This window comes from Rhinolophus hipposideros, assembly GCF_964194185.1.
Source record: "Rhinolophus hipposideros genome assembly, chromosome: 21".
NCBI lineage: Eukaryota > Metazoa > Chordata > Mammalia > Chiroptera > Rhinolophidae > Rhinolophus > Rhinolophus hipposideros.
Genome location: NC_138067.1, coordinates 8810820 through 8825952, shown reverse-complemented (window position 1 = coordinate 8825952; position 15133 = coordinate 8810820). Strand labels below are relative to the sequence as shown.

The window sequence follows — 15133 nt, the reverse complement described above, 5'->3', positions numbered from 1 at the left end:
ATAATAAATGGTGTACATGTACTGAATGTCTTAAGAATTACATGTAAACTATTTGCCAAACATTAGTAAATCCCTACTGTTTACCAAAATGAGAGATTTTTAAAATTCAGGATTATGTGAACAAAATATTAAATGTACCTAAGGCAATTCAGTATTTATTTCTCTTTACATCTCCACTTGTTTTCATGTTCCAGATACCTATTATTTAACATTTTGTTTTGTTTTGTTTTTTAAGTACTGACAAAAACCAAGAGAAAGAGGAAATAAGGAGAAGAAAATCCAGATGAAATCAAATGTTTGAGGCCAGAAAGTCCCGCCTTGCCAGACATGAGTCCTAACCTGGCTCTGCGTATTCTGGCAGCTATTACAGAAACATTGTAAACTGGTGCCAATTATTATGAAATTACAGATTACTGTGAAATTCACGACTTGATAATATTAAGAAAAAGAAAAAGAGAGAACCTTGGAAGGCGTTTGAAGGTATTATAATGATAATTCAAATAGGTTTTCTACTTGATAACACAGGACCCCATGTGTTTCAGACAGTATCCTTGGAGGAAAAGAAAAATCTGCCATTGATTGGACACACACACACACACACCCTCCCGACATAGACACTCCAAGCAAAAGAGAAGGTAAAGTAGTAAGTCCTATGGATTCATAACATTTAGAACATTCTATCAGAAAAGAAGAAATGCTAAGGGCAAACATAGTTATTTTGTGTATTTCTAGCAAATCATTTGAGAAATCTTCATACTGCTTTGTCACAATACATAATTTAATTTATCTCACCTGGCTTAAAAGTAATCAAACAGGAACGATTCGTACAAGTACCTTCTGGGAAAACTAGTATCTTGGGAGAAAAGGAATAGATTTAATATTTCAGTCTAATTAATAGGTTAACTCGTTGTTCGTTTTCTTATTACTTCACAAATAGCTGCCAATTCTTATAAAACAAAGACAAAATAAAAGGCTAACCCTTGAGTCTAATGAAAGCCAGAATCAGATTACAGGTATTTGGCTTTTTGCTGAAACAAGTGTAGTCTGACCATTAAGATAATTAGAAAACATCTTAGAGCTTTGAATACAGTATACACATAGCCATGGTTTCTTAATGATGGTATTTAAGATCTGAATAGACTTAAAAGAAGCTGTAGACCTAAGTCATGCTCAAAGCGTACATTTGGGCAATATTAAATTCTTCCTTCTACTGCTCATACATCCTTAACCAAATAATTTCCTACTTCTTTGCTTCAGTTCTCACATTAAATGATACTCACTCCCACAACATACAGTTTATGTACTGAGGTAAAAGGAAGGACTGTTTATAACATGCTTTATGCTTCCTTGAATCAGTTGACATACGAAACACAATTTAGTATCTTTTTTTGAGGCAGTGTTTTTAGCTTTTACCATACTCATTTTTGTTTTCCATGGGAACAACACGCAGTACTGGTAGTTTCCATTAGTTGAATAAAATAGCTTGATTTTCAGAAGGATTTAGAATTTAGCAATGCATAAATTACTAAGTACATAAAACAAAAAAGAAAATTCCTGCCCTCCCAGTAGTTTGTGACATATATTGTATAACAATTAGAGCAAGAAAACATCATTAGGTCAAATTGTCACCCTAACGGGTCATTTGTAAAATAAAATTATGACTAGGTGAAATTCCATCTTCCAATTAAAAAAAGTCCATTTCCTATGACAATGAGATACAACAGCAAATGTGATCCACTCAGTGCAAAGTCTATAGCGACTCTATTAACAAAGAATCATAAAGCGTCACAGCTGGAAGGGGCATGAAAAGGCATCTAGCATTTCTAATGCTTGAATTCTTTCTACAATATCCCCCCCAAGTGGTTGCTTAGCCAATGCCTGAAAATTCCAGAAAAGGGTTCCCCAGCAGACCTTTCTACTTCTGGACAGAAAAGTTCCTCGAGATGAGTAAAACGGGCTGAAATCTACCTATGTGTTAACTTTCATCTACCAGTCCTGGATACATTTCTTGGGTCCAAAAAGAAATATCAAAACCCTTATTACTCCAAATGCGATTTCTTCCCAGTCACTTTTTTAACCATTCCTCACATGCCTTGGTTCCTAAAACCTAATAGTTGGTCATACTCTTCTGGGTATTCTAACACCTACACATCATCGTGAGACCATTAGTTCTGCTAGTGATCATTTGTTTTCACCTGGGCAAAAGTAAAGGAATACTAATTAGCATCACCCATGAGGCTTTCTTTATCCCATAAATGTTGCCACCCTCTCACCCTCAAAAATCATTCATCACAGAGGAAGGGGGTGGTGAGATGGTGAAGTCTGAAAATGTTCTGCATACCCTGACATTCTGACATGCCCCCCTGAACTGAAAAGCACTATCTAAATACATTTCAGATAAGATTAAAGATCTTAATCATTTCTTCAGTAAGCCCACCATATTGTTGAGTACAACTGAGCATTAGCATTTCACCTTTTAAAAGGTGAATTTAGAGGTAGAGAACGACTTTTTGTAACACAGAGTAAAAATCGGTTCAAAGAGTTTGGAGAACAGAAAAGGATGATACATTTAATTCCATGGAGTATCTCATGGGAAGGGGATTTCATAATGCTCATTTATTCTGCTTTTATTATGCTACAGACATCTGGCACAGGTGTCCCCAAGACACTGCTATCTGTGGATGCAAATGAAGACGCTGACAAATGTACAACAAATGAACTCTCAGTATCTTAAATCAACACCTACTACATTTTACCTGGGGCCATTCCCCTCCTGATGTTGCTCGCCTTATTATTTCATTTATCGTGTTTTTTCGAGAATCCGGATCTACACGGGATACCAATACTGGTTGCACAGCCCGTAACAGTCCTTTAAAAGAAATGAAAATTCACAACCAGGTTTGGTTTTGCTTTGTTTTGTTTTGTTTTGTTTTGCTAAAGCTACCAAAGAAATAATACTGAATAAATCATAAAACAAATTGTATGCAAAATTAAAATGACAGCATATAAAAAAAAATGACAATGTAAAAAAGGAAAATCAACCCTCTAATTCAAAGCTTCCAGTTTCGAAAAGGGAGGTGGATATTTATGCCTAAAAATATTTCATTGATTTAACAGAAGTTAGCGGCAGGAACATTAAAAGTAGCAGATGCAATTTTCTCCTAAAGTTCTTCTTCCTCAGTTGATATTAGACCTTTGGAATGTACTACACGATTCCCTTGTTTTATTTTAGGGATATCCTGAAAACTGATGATGTGAATTCCTAGTACACAGGAGTAGGAAGCAATTATTATTCATTTTATAAAAATTTTCAGCCCAACAGTCTTCTAAATACATAACATCCTAGCCCCTGCAAACTAAATCTCAATTTACCAAAAATCTATTGCTACACAATTTTTCAGGGAAACACCTTATTACACAAAGCAGGGAGTTACATTGAAAAAAAGAAAAGAGTGTGTGTCTTAGCTGCAAGAACAACTATTATTTCGTCAGAGTATCAAGGCAACATCAGGAAACTTTCACACTCACTCTCTCATCATTTGATGCTTGCTATGACCTTGGGACGATTGGGAGCCGTTACATGGAGACTAATACCCTAGGGAGACACCCAAGCATCTGGTGGGAAAAACATTGCCCTTGCTTCATTATTTTTTATGACAGGAAGCACTTATTGTTCCACATCATAATTTTCAAAGAGTTATACGTGGGTCCCTCGTGGACATTTGGGGACAATAATGAAGAAAACAGAGTTAAGAGAAAAAAAAAGTAGTGTGTTTATCAGCCTAATACCCTGAAGAGAAATTCATAAAATAGCACATACCATTGTTTTCACGAATTCTTTTGTAAAATTCTCTCTCTCAAAAAAAAAAAAAATCAAGCAAGTTTGGTATTGGAAAAACTGCTCTTTCATATACAAGAGCAGAAAGCTGCAATGGTACAGTGATTAAGGTAAGATTTTAAAAGAATTATAAGGGTACATATAGGGGAGTCTCTAATCTTTTTTCATAAATTCATTCTTTCAATATAGTACCTCATTAAAAGAAAGGAAATATGTTTGAAATATTGTGTTATTTTAGAATATTTTAGAAGTCTACCAGTAAACTATACATGTTTTCTTAAATTTATAGCATGAGCATGAAAATATTTCTTCTGTTTTATCTTACAAGTACTTACTGCCAATCAGAGGGACCTGCACATTCTCATTTCGAGATACCATAGAAGGTAACCCGGCCACGACACAGGCAATTCCATCAAAGAATGTTGAATGAGGGGCAACAACAAAAATTGGTGCTTCCACAGGGCTTGCGATCTTTCCTTTCACAGAAACTATAAATCCCATTGAAAAGAACAGGACATGACCCAGAAACTTCAAAACTGGTTGAGCAATTTTCCTTTGAAAATACATATAAAAAAAGACAGAATTAGCTTTGGTCATTGCAGCTAACAACCACAGTACGAAAATCAAAACATATCAGAACACTTCATTTTAAAATATGAGTCCAGCAGAGCTAACAGTGCCATGGAGCCCTTCCTGCCAGGCGCTGTTCGGAATCCTTTACATATATCAATGTCTTTCATCCTCAGCCCCATTTTATGAAATAGGTATTATTTATTATTACACCCCCCCCATTTTACAGGTGTGAAAACTGAGGCACAGAGAAGTAATTTTCCCAAGGGCGTGTGGCCAATAAATGGCTCCATTCTTCTGTGATTATAAAGTGAAGAGAGTGAATTTTCAACACACATCCTCTCTGAGGAATTCAAATCAGAATTGCCCTTCAAAGTAATCACCTTGGGGGATCTATACCTATCTAAGGAAGATGGTGCTGTCTCCCAAACACTTTCAGAACTCCTACGTTGAAACTGTCTTCTAAGTGATTTAGGGAGAATTTTTTTAAAAGTAAGCCTTGTTACCTATATGATGACAGCTCTTAGGCATCATCAAAAAACTCAAGAAAATTCACCATCTCACTTCCTTGGAACAGTGATGCCATTAAACAATGCCAGAAATCTATCTGCTTGCTTTTGAAAAAGAATCTGTCACTAAAGATTAATTAATTCACCAAACTGTGCCAGGGAACTGTGCTGGACACACAGACAAGTCCAGTCCCTGTCCTTGATAAGCTCAAGCGAGTAGGGAAACAAAAACAGACTCCTAGAAAGGCAAACAGAGGATGGACTTCTCAATACGTGAATAAAGCATATGGCTTTTTCATGAAAATAAAATACTGCGCATCTCTCCCATAGACAGCTAATGAGAACTTTAAAAGATGGGCTTCTTATTTAATTCTCTCAACAATCTTGCAATAACCTAGTGAGGAGCAATTAAGTAGCTACTGAGGAACTTGGTCCGACTTTTATTTCACAGTAAAAAGAAGTGAGACACACAAAACCAAGTACTTTTCCAGAGGCTGCAGAGAAATGACTGTGTCTCGCCTTCTTGCACTTTAGTTCAGAATTGAGGTCTTTTATGTAAAGATAAGAAGGTCACCCTTTCAGGGAGCTTCTACACCTGCTATTTTTGATTTATACTGATGTAACTTCTGACAATGACATTCCAAAGTATCCTATAGTCATAGTCAGTAGACACTTCTATTTAAATGTTTTTTAAAAAATGGGGGGAAAAGTGGCTAATAGTCTAGTGCTGCATAGTAACTCCAATGCTACCTGTTTGAGAGCAAGGAGACATACTGGCTTAATTGACAAAAGTAGAACTTTCTTTTCCAACATTTACATCTGTTTTCTGGATATTTAGACTATTCCACCATCACAGGTTTTCGTAAAACTATTAACAATAAAACCAAAGAGACAATTGAAAGGAATCAGTGAGTGATAAAAAATGTCTCTTGCAGTATCTTTTTAATGACACACAACCTTGTGTTATAAATCAAGGGCGTATGCGTTGCAAGGACTGTGGTGGTATTATTTCCCCGGGGGCATTGCCAGCCTTGGATGTAGTTCCACTTCGAACCCGCCTTGCACTTAATGGTGACATTTGTTCACTAGAACATGAATTGAGCAGCAAATTGCATATTTCCTAAAAACTTTCTAGATCAGTGCTTCTCAAAATTTTGGGAGGACATATTCTCATTTGAGAGTTGGAAGGAAGGAATAGGCCCTTGCATACAAAAAAAAAAAAAAAAAAGTGCAGAATTTCAGAGATGTCAACAGTGCCCTGAAACCCATCTATGGATTCCTGTGAAATCTAAGGAGTCCACGTGAAAAGCCTTCACTTTTGGGACATGCTTATGGCAACGAGTTGGTTCTGCCCAGTAGAGTGACTATTAATACATACTCAATCGAATTCTCCAACACCATGCTAATTACATAGTGCTTGGGAAGCAGTTCCTGTGGGCCTCCATGCTAATGTTTAAAAAAGCGAGGCTATCTTGATTAATAATTAAATTGTGAATAATAATCACTGAAGTAATGAATACATATACTATACCTGGTCCACTTAATAATACTACTGAATCAACTATGTAATTATCATAAAGGGACAAAAGCAAATGTGAAAACTGCAGAAAGAAGAGCAAAAGAAATCCTGGTATTTTCAGCGGCAATGGTTGCAGGTGTATTAACTGGGTCTTTGAGAAGCAGGGGTCTATCATTTTTGTCAATAACTCAGAAAACAAAATATTTTAATATTAGGAAATTACAACTTCGACAGATGATCATTATGTGTGTGGGCAGTAATGTCTACATGCAATAAGAACAGTTTCACCTGAGAAACAAAAATAAATGATTAAAATTGAGTGGGTAGTAGTTAAACTAACTGGATCACCGACTAAACTATGATAAATTCTTCTTCATCTTGATTTACCCAACATTTAGATTTAATTATTTCTTACCTCCTCCAACCAGTTATTGGATGGGTCAACTTTTCAGGACAGCATGCTGTTAAAATTGCAGCAAATGGCCATGCCAGTAATAAAGTTACTACAACCAATATGGCACGAAGTGGAAGCAGGATAATTCCAAGAAAGAATATCTGAAAGTCAAAGTTGATAAAAATAGATGAATGGACATTATTTTAATGCTGTAGCATCAAACCAAAACATGGAAGAGGGAAGTTTTATACTCTTCCTGCGGTCACTCAAGGATGAATTGAGCATTAGCCTCAGACAAGGAATCTTAGCCAAAGGAAAATAAGACATGGAGCTGACCCCACAAAGCCTCACATGCAGCAAAAGAAACAGTGAAGAAAACCAAGTACTATAAGACAACTTGATCTGTATGTCACGGAAATAGAGAATGGTGGAGGAAGAGAGAAAAGGTGCGTCTGACTTAACAGTCAGGGAAAGCTTCCTGTAGGAGTTCAAGGCTGGACAGTCTTGAAAGACAAGCAGAAGCTATCAAGGTAAAAGGGCAAATTGCATTGTGAGAGCTGTAAGTCCAAGAAGGGTTAATGAAAGGATTAGAGTGTGAAGAGGTAAATGTTATCGTTTTATATACTGGCCCATCCTTTTTAACTAATAACACCAATGGAGATGGGGGAAGGAAAAAAATAAAATAAGAATGAAAACTAAATAAGCATAGCAAATAACATATGAATGCTTACTATGTACCAGGAACTTTAAGCACTTGGCATGTAGTAACTTATTTCATTCTTGCAACCTTAAGTTGTTTTACGTATAAGAAAGGGGTGACACCTAGGGAGTTAAGGTAAATTGCTTGAGATCACATAGTTACTAAGCGGCAGCACCAGGATTTGAACACAGCTTGTTTACAAAGCCCTTGCTCTTAATCCTATACCATATTGCCTTTTAAGTGAAACAAAATGTCCTTCTGTATAACAAATTGCCCGTTTTTCTGTTGGCTCATTACACTATTCGAACAGTGCTGTCCTCCTCTCTCCTCCTCTCTCTCCAGGCCCTTAATGTGAATTTAAGCATGACCATATCATTTAAAGACATGTCAAAAATATTCGTTATTTTTGCACTCTGCCAAATTATTTGTATGCATGTGTGTGCTCCTGGAGTAAAAATTACATGCAAGGAAATATACACATCTTGAGTGTATAATTCAATGAGTTTTGATAAATGTAAAAATATACTCTTTTAACCACCAACCCAATCAAGATACAGAACACACCCATACCCAGAAAAGTCACCTTACGTCTCTCACTACCTTAGGTAACCAATGCTGGATTTGTATCACCATAGATTAGCTTTGTGTGTTCTTGAATATCACATAAATGGAATCATACATTATGCATTCTTGTGTGTCTAGCTTCTTCCACTTAAGGTTTCTGAAATTTAACGCTGTTGTTTTGTATATCAGTAATTCATTCTTTTTGATTGCAGAAGTTTACTCTGCTGTATGACTATATGACAATTTGTTTACCTAATCTCCTGTTGAAGATTTGGGTTGTTTCCAGTTGTGGGCTATTATGAATAAAGCCAACACAAACATTCTTAGACAAGCCTTTTGGGAATATGCTTTCATTTCTCTTAGGTAAATACCTAAGAGTGGAATTGCTGGGTCACAGGCGTAGTTTAACTTTATAAGAAACTGCCAAACCATTTTCCAAAGTGGTTGTATCATTTTAAAGGGTCATTGGCAATGTATGAGAACTTCAGTCACTGTGCATCTTTGGCAACACTCGGTGCTGGGAGTCTTTTTAAAATATCAACTTTACTAAGACAGTTTACATAAAATAAAATGTGCCTATTGTAGATGTACAAATTATGAGTTTTTCAAATGTATACTGTGATGCAAACACCAGCACAATCAAGATATAGAACATTGCCAACACCCCAGAAAGCTCCCCGCTGCTTTTTTGCTGTCAATACACCCTCCCCAGCCCTTGGCCACCACTGATAGGCCTTCTTTCACCATAGTTTTGCCTGTTCTGGACTGTCATATGAATGAAATCTTTTATGTCTGGCTTCTTTCACTTCATGGTTTTGAAGATTCAACCTTGCGATTATATGTATCAGTACCACAGCCTTCTTAATTGTAGAGTATTACTTCACTGTGTGAATATGTTACAACTCATTTATTCATTCAACTGTTCATGGACATTTAGCTATTGTAATTTTTGAGCCACTATGAATATAGCTCCTATGAACATTCATGTTCAAGTCTCCATGTGAACATATATTTTCATTTCATTGGGAGTGGAAATGTTGGGTGAGGGTATGCTTAACTTTATAAAGAAGCTGCCAAACTGTTTTCCAAAGTCATTGTACCATTTTACACCTCCACTAACAAAGCACGAAAGTTCCTGTTGCTCCACATCCTCACCAGTGTTCAGTGTTGTCAGTCTTTGCAGCCACTCAAGTGGGTGAAAAACGATACCTCATTGTGGTTTTAATTCACACTTCCTTGATGAACAAATGATGCTGAGTACATTTTCCAAGTGTTTGTTGGTCAGGTAGTGTGTGTCCTGCAACTTTTCTTCTTCAAACTTTTTTTGGGCTAACCTAGATCCTTTGCATTTCCACATAAATTTCAGAATTACTTTGTTTCCTCACAAACAAAAATAGGTGCCCTTTATACGATTGAAAGAGTTCCCTTTTATTCCTATTTTACTGAGATTTTTTTTAAACACTAGTAGATGTTGAATTTTGTCAAATAAGTTAACAAAATTTCTGCATCGACTGAAATGATCATGTGCTTCTTATCTAATATGCTCATATGATGACTCATGTTGAAATATAAATTTTTGTATGTTAAACCAACCTCATATTCCTAGTATAAACCAAACTTGGAAGAATATATTATCCTGTCCACATACTGCGGTATTTGACCTGCTGATAGTTCGCCAAAATTTCTTATATCTGTGATCATAAGGGAAATTGGCCTATAATTTCCTTTTCTTATAACATCTTTTTAGACTTTGAAACAATGCTAGCCACATGTTTTTTATATATGGTCTTCATTTTCACTCATGTCAAAGTATTTGCTAGCTTTTTTTCTTTCTTATTTGAACCATGATTATTTTAGGAGTATGTGATTTAATTTCCACACATTTGTGAATTTCCCAAATTTTCTTATTGATTTCTAATTTCAATCCACTGTGGTTGGAGAACAATGTATTATTGTAATACTTTAGTGAGACTTCTTTTATGGCCTAATATTATTGTCTGTCTGGGGATGTTCCGTAGGCACTTGAGAGGAATGTGTCTTCTGCTGTCGTTGGTTGGAGTGTTCAACATAATCTGTTAGGTGCAGATGATTATAGTGTTGTTCAAGTCTTCTATTTCCTTGTTGATATTCTGTTTCATTGTTCTCCCATTATTAGAACTGGGGAATTGAAGCCTCTAACTACTATTGTTGAGTTGTCTATTTCCCCCTTCAATCTGTCAGTTTTGCTTTGTGTATTTGTCGTTCTGTTGTTAGGTGTATATATGGTTACAATTGTTATGTCTCCTCGATAAATCAGTAAGTTATAAAATGGCCTCCTTTTCTCTAGTTTTCTGTCTTAAAGTCTATTTTATCAAATATTAATAGAGCCCCTCTAGTTCTCTCTGTTACTGTTTGTAGGGTATACCTTTTCTATCCTTTTAGTTTCAACCTATTTGGGTCTTTGAATCAAAAGTGTGTATTTTTTAGATAGCATATAGTTACAAGCTTTTTCTTGTAAGCTTTTTGGTCACCTTATTGTTTGCTCTGATAATTACTCACTGCTTCAGGCAGCTGTTCTGTTAAGCAACTGCCTCTGGTTGCTTCTGACAAAAACACCCTCAGAGAAAGAGTACAGTGGTTAGGCTCCAAGGTCAAATAAAGACAGTCTTGCAAATGAACAAGAAATAATTTTGACTGTAAGAAAGGACAATAGCATATACACTGAAGATAGAGTTAGAATGAAGTAATCACATATTCATATAAGATTTACTAACATTTGGAATGAGCAGCTAATGATGGATTTTAATTGACAAGCTGTCAAATGTTGCGCAACTTTTTTTCTGTGCCATTTCCAGGTTTGCAACAAATAATAGTACTTAACAGTAAACCAATTTTGAGTCACTCTGACAAATTAAGGGGATTTGCTATATTTCCATTTGGTAATATGTCATCTCTGTAGGGAGGCATTCTTTCAGTACTCTGTCAAGGTTATCCTCTTCTCTGGTTTGTCTTCATAGCACTAAAACACGAAATTATATATTTTTGTACTTGTTTAATTTTTTCAGTGAAATAGGAGCTTTAGATAGGTAGGGTCCTTATTTTTCTTGTTCACTGTTATATCTCTAGAGATTAGCATTGCGTCTGGCACATAGTAGGCATTCAAGAAATATTTTTGACATGGTAAATTACCGCACAATTACTACCAAAACCTCATTTCGATTCCTATTTCTATGGAGGAATTGAAAGCTAGGCTACTTTTTTCTATGCCACTAAGTAGCAGACCCTTAAATAGTCAAAAAGAGAAGGGGAGGAGCAAAGTTAAGCCCTATAATGAGATGCAAAAATGATGAGTCCTTAAGCAAGACATTGATCATCATTCAAGATAAATTTGAGTTCAAATTAAGGTTAGTCTGAATTAATCATATTAAGTTATACTCAAATGAAAGTATATCCATCTTTTAAACTGGATAATGTAGCCAACATTGTTTTTCAATCATGCCTATTTAAATTTTCCCTTTATCGAGACCATTTAAGCCATTGAAACCTGTTCTGTGTCTGCTCCGTATGGATGTTTAATTTTTTTAAAAAATACCTGACTATATGCAATTCCATTCAACCCAAGTAGCAAATTTTAAGTACTTTTTAATTTATAGTATATAATTTGTAGACAACAAATAACATAAATGTCAATATCAAGAACATCAAACAATACCTGATTCTTTCACACATTATCTTATTTAATCTTAACCCTTCTTGAATGTATTATTATTCCAATTTAGTAGATGATGAAAGCGAAGTTCATCATCTTGGTTAAGTGGTTTGGCCAAAGTCATACAACTAATAAATGGCAGGGCCAACAATTGTCACCCCAATAAATTTAAAAAAAATAAAATAAAAATAAAAGGCAGGGCCTGAGATACGTCCTAAGACTAGTGATCTTTGCATTGTATGACAACTCTTGTAGAGCTATTTGGAAGTGCTCTCTACACAGTAACAGGCCATGCTATAAGGAAAAAAAGACACTTAACAATTTACGAGCAGTATACTTATCATATGTCCCTTTGATTCTCTGTCCAAAATATAAAGCCAAATAGATGGACATACTTTCATTTAAATATGACTGGTTTGACTAAAAAGGATGAAAATTAACTTAAACGATAGTCAATGTACTTAGAAGTGTTTCAAAAGTTTTTAGATATGTAAAGTCACGAAGGTCTAAGTTTCAAACATTTAGGGTCTTTACAAAGAGGTATTACTACATGATGTTCCTCTTCCTCTCCCACGCCCATCTTTAACCAGACACCCATCTATCATCACTCTAACCACCATCACATGCTGCTTCGCCCAGCACTGAACCTGCCTCTACTGTAGAGGGCAAACAAAGGTCTCAGCGCATACAAGTAGGCTATGCAAAAATTACACTACTTCAAATCCAGAGCAAAGAAATGTGTGAGATGGAAAACATCAAAACCATTTTTCACACAGGACAAATGTAGCTTGCATAGTCTCTCTTGTTCTTTGATCACTAACTTCACCAAAAGAGGAAGTCCAAAGAGTGAATGTAACACATTACAGCACTTTACAAGAAAAAGGAAAGGAAACTTCCTTTTTGTATATAGCCATTTTTCACAGTGGAAGAAAGTTAGGCTCCCTCTTATCCTTGAATCTAAGAGATGGGTTTGGGGGAAGACTGATTCAGAACCAAAAACTCTTAAACATCCTCAGCTGACTCCTGTTATCCCTTTTCCTAGATTCTGATTTCTTACCCTTGATGCCCCAGCTCAGCTAGATCGTCACAGCCTTACTTGTTCTAATTCTGGACCTGGGTTCTCTGCCTTGTCTCTTACTCTTCCCAACCCAGACTGACTTCTCTCCTTCCCTAAGGGGGGGGGGGAGGAGAGAGAGAGAGAAAGAGAGAGAGACTTCCCTGTGGTAGGCTGGCTGGCCTCCCGCTACATTCTCACTCAAGTTGAAGTTCTCACAGATTCCTTCCCCCTTCTCGGCATAGACTGTTTCCTCTGTCACTGGCCTGCTCAGCCTCCTCCTGTTTAGGACCTTCCTCTCAGATGCACATGTTCTCTGCATCTTCTCACACACCCCCTCCATGTGCCCTCAATCGTCAGCCCCACATCTCTGCCTCTTGCAGACTCATGGCCCCTGAATAAGCCCTCCCCTCTGAGATCTACATCTTTCTTCCTCAGAGCCTTTGCTTCTCAGACTCACGCCTCCCCCCCCACACACACACTTCCACTGACAGACACAGGGCCCCCTCAGAACATGTCCCCTCTGAGACCCTCACCTCAATCTGCCTCCTCTCAGGCTCACGCCCCTCACCTGGACGCGCCTCCTCTCTAGATCCACGCCCCTCACCTGCATAAGCCTCCTCTCTACGACCCACGCCCCTCACCTGGACGCGCCTCCTCTCTACGATCCACGCCCCTCACCTGGACGCGCCTCCTCTCTAGATCCACGCCCCTCACCTGCATAAGCCTCCTCTCTACGACCCACGCCCCTCACCTGGACGCGCCTCCTCTCTACGACCCACGCCCCTCACCTGGACGCACCTCCTCTCTACGACCCACGCCCCTCACCTGCATAAGCCCTCTCTCTACGATCCACGCCCCTCACCTGGACGCGCCTCCTCCCTACGACCCACGCCCCTCACCTGGACGCGCCTCCTCCCTACGACCCACGCCCCTCACCTGCATAAGCCCTCTCTCTGCGACACACGCCCCTCACCTAGACACGCCTCCTCTCTAGACCCACGCCCCTCACCTGCATAAGCCTCCTCTCTACGACCCACGCCCCTCACCTGGACGCGCCTCCTCTCTACGACCCACGCCCCTCACCTGCATAAGCCCTCTCTCTACGATCCACGCCCCTCACCTGGACGCGCCTCCTCCCTACGACCCACGCCCCTCACCTGGACGCGCCTCCTCCCTACGACCCACGCCCCTCACCTGCATAAGCCCTCTCTCTGCGACACACGCCCCTCACCTAGACACGCCTCCTCTCTAGACCCACGCCCCTCACCTGCATAAGCCTCCTCTCTACGATCCACGCCCCTCACCTGCATAAGCCTCCTCTCTAAACCCACGCCCCTCACCTGCATAAGCCTCCTCTCTAGGCCCACGCCCCTCACCTGCATAAGCCTCCTCTCTAGACCCACGCCCCTCACCTGCATAAGCCTCCTCTCTACGACCCACGCCCCTCACCTGCATAAGCCTCCTCTCTGCGACCCACGCCCCTCACCTGGACGCGCCTCCTCTCTACGATCCACGCCCCTCACCTGGACGCGCTTCGCAGCGCCCATCCGCGTCTGCTGCACGAAGGGGTTGGGCACGGGCGGCGGGAAGAACGACGCTTGGCGGGGCACCATGGGCGGCCGCAGCCCCGCATTCCCGACCTCCGCGCCCGGCACCGTGGCCGCCACGGCCGCAGCCTCGCCGCACCGGCTCATGGCAGAGCCGGGCGTCGAAACGGACAGAAACGACCGTCGCGGAACGCGGGAAGCCAGCGAAGCCGCCAACGCCGAGTGGAATCGCAAGGGAGCCCCAGCCGGAGGCGCCACTGCCCGGCCTCGGCGCAGGCGCCGAAGTCACTTAACGCCATCTGGCCTCGCCCCGCCCCCTGGCTCTGAACTGGGCCAAGCCCTGGCCCCACCCCTGAGCGCCGGCCCCACCCCTGAGCGCCAGCCCCACCCTCTTAGGTATCTGGTTCTTCCTCTTGGGCAATGTCGCTCCGCCCCGTGGAAGTGACTGTTTCGCCTTTAGAGCAACGCACCCCAATGACAGACAGTTTCGGTGGAGTTCTTTGCTTTAGGGTCAGGCAGACTTGGACTACCAATCGCTTTTGATGTCTCTGTAATGTTGGCCAAATTACTGTCTCTATGCTCCTCAGTTGCCCCCTCCTGTAAAATGGGGATGAGCAGAACTTAGACAAACAGAACCTGAATCCAGCAATTAGAAGAGCAACCCCTGGGCTGTTCCATTAAGTAAGATAATGTATCCAGGATGGATTTTATATCTGGTGTCCGTTTTGCTTTGGCTTCTGACTGGAT

The 15133-nt window shown here is 39.6% G+C and overlaps 1 protein-coding gene across 2 annotated transcripts in view; it reads right to left on the bottom strand.

Moving 5' to 3' along the window:
- LPCAT2 (lysophosphatidylcholine acyltransferase 2) overlaps positions 1-14711 on the bottom strand; it is a 59438-nt gene extending 44727 nt beyond the window's left edge. Inside the window, exons 1-5 of one of the 2 annotated variants that reach the window (XM_081031917.1) lie at positions 14363-14711; positions 6852-6991; positions 4174-4391; positions 2757-2869; positions 793-853 (exon numbers count right to left, since the gene is read on the bottom strand). In XM_081031917.1, coding sequence (XP_080888043.1) covers positions 793-853; positions 2757-2869; positions 4174-4391; positions 6852-6991; positions 14363-14533 — 703 coding nt within the window. In that variant the 5' untranslated portion in view covers positions 14534-14711. Of the gene's footprint in view, positions 1-792; positions 854-2756; positions 2870-4173; positions 4392-6851; positions 6992-14325 lie in introns of both variants that reach the window. The other variant, XM_081031918.1, reaches the window with a different exon arrangement.
- Between the last annotated feature and the right edge of the window lie 422 nt (positions 14712-15133).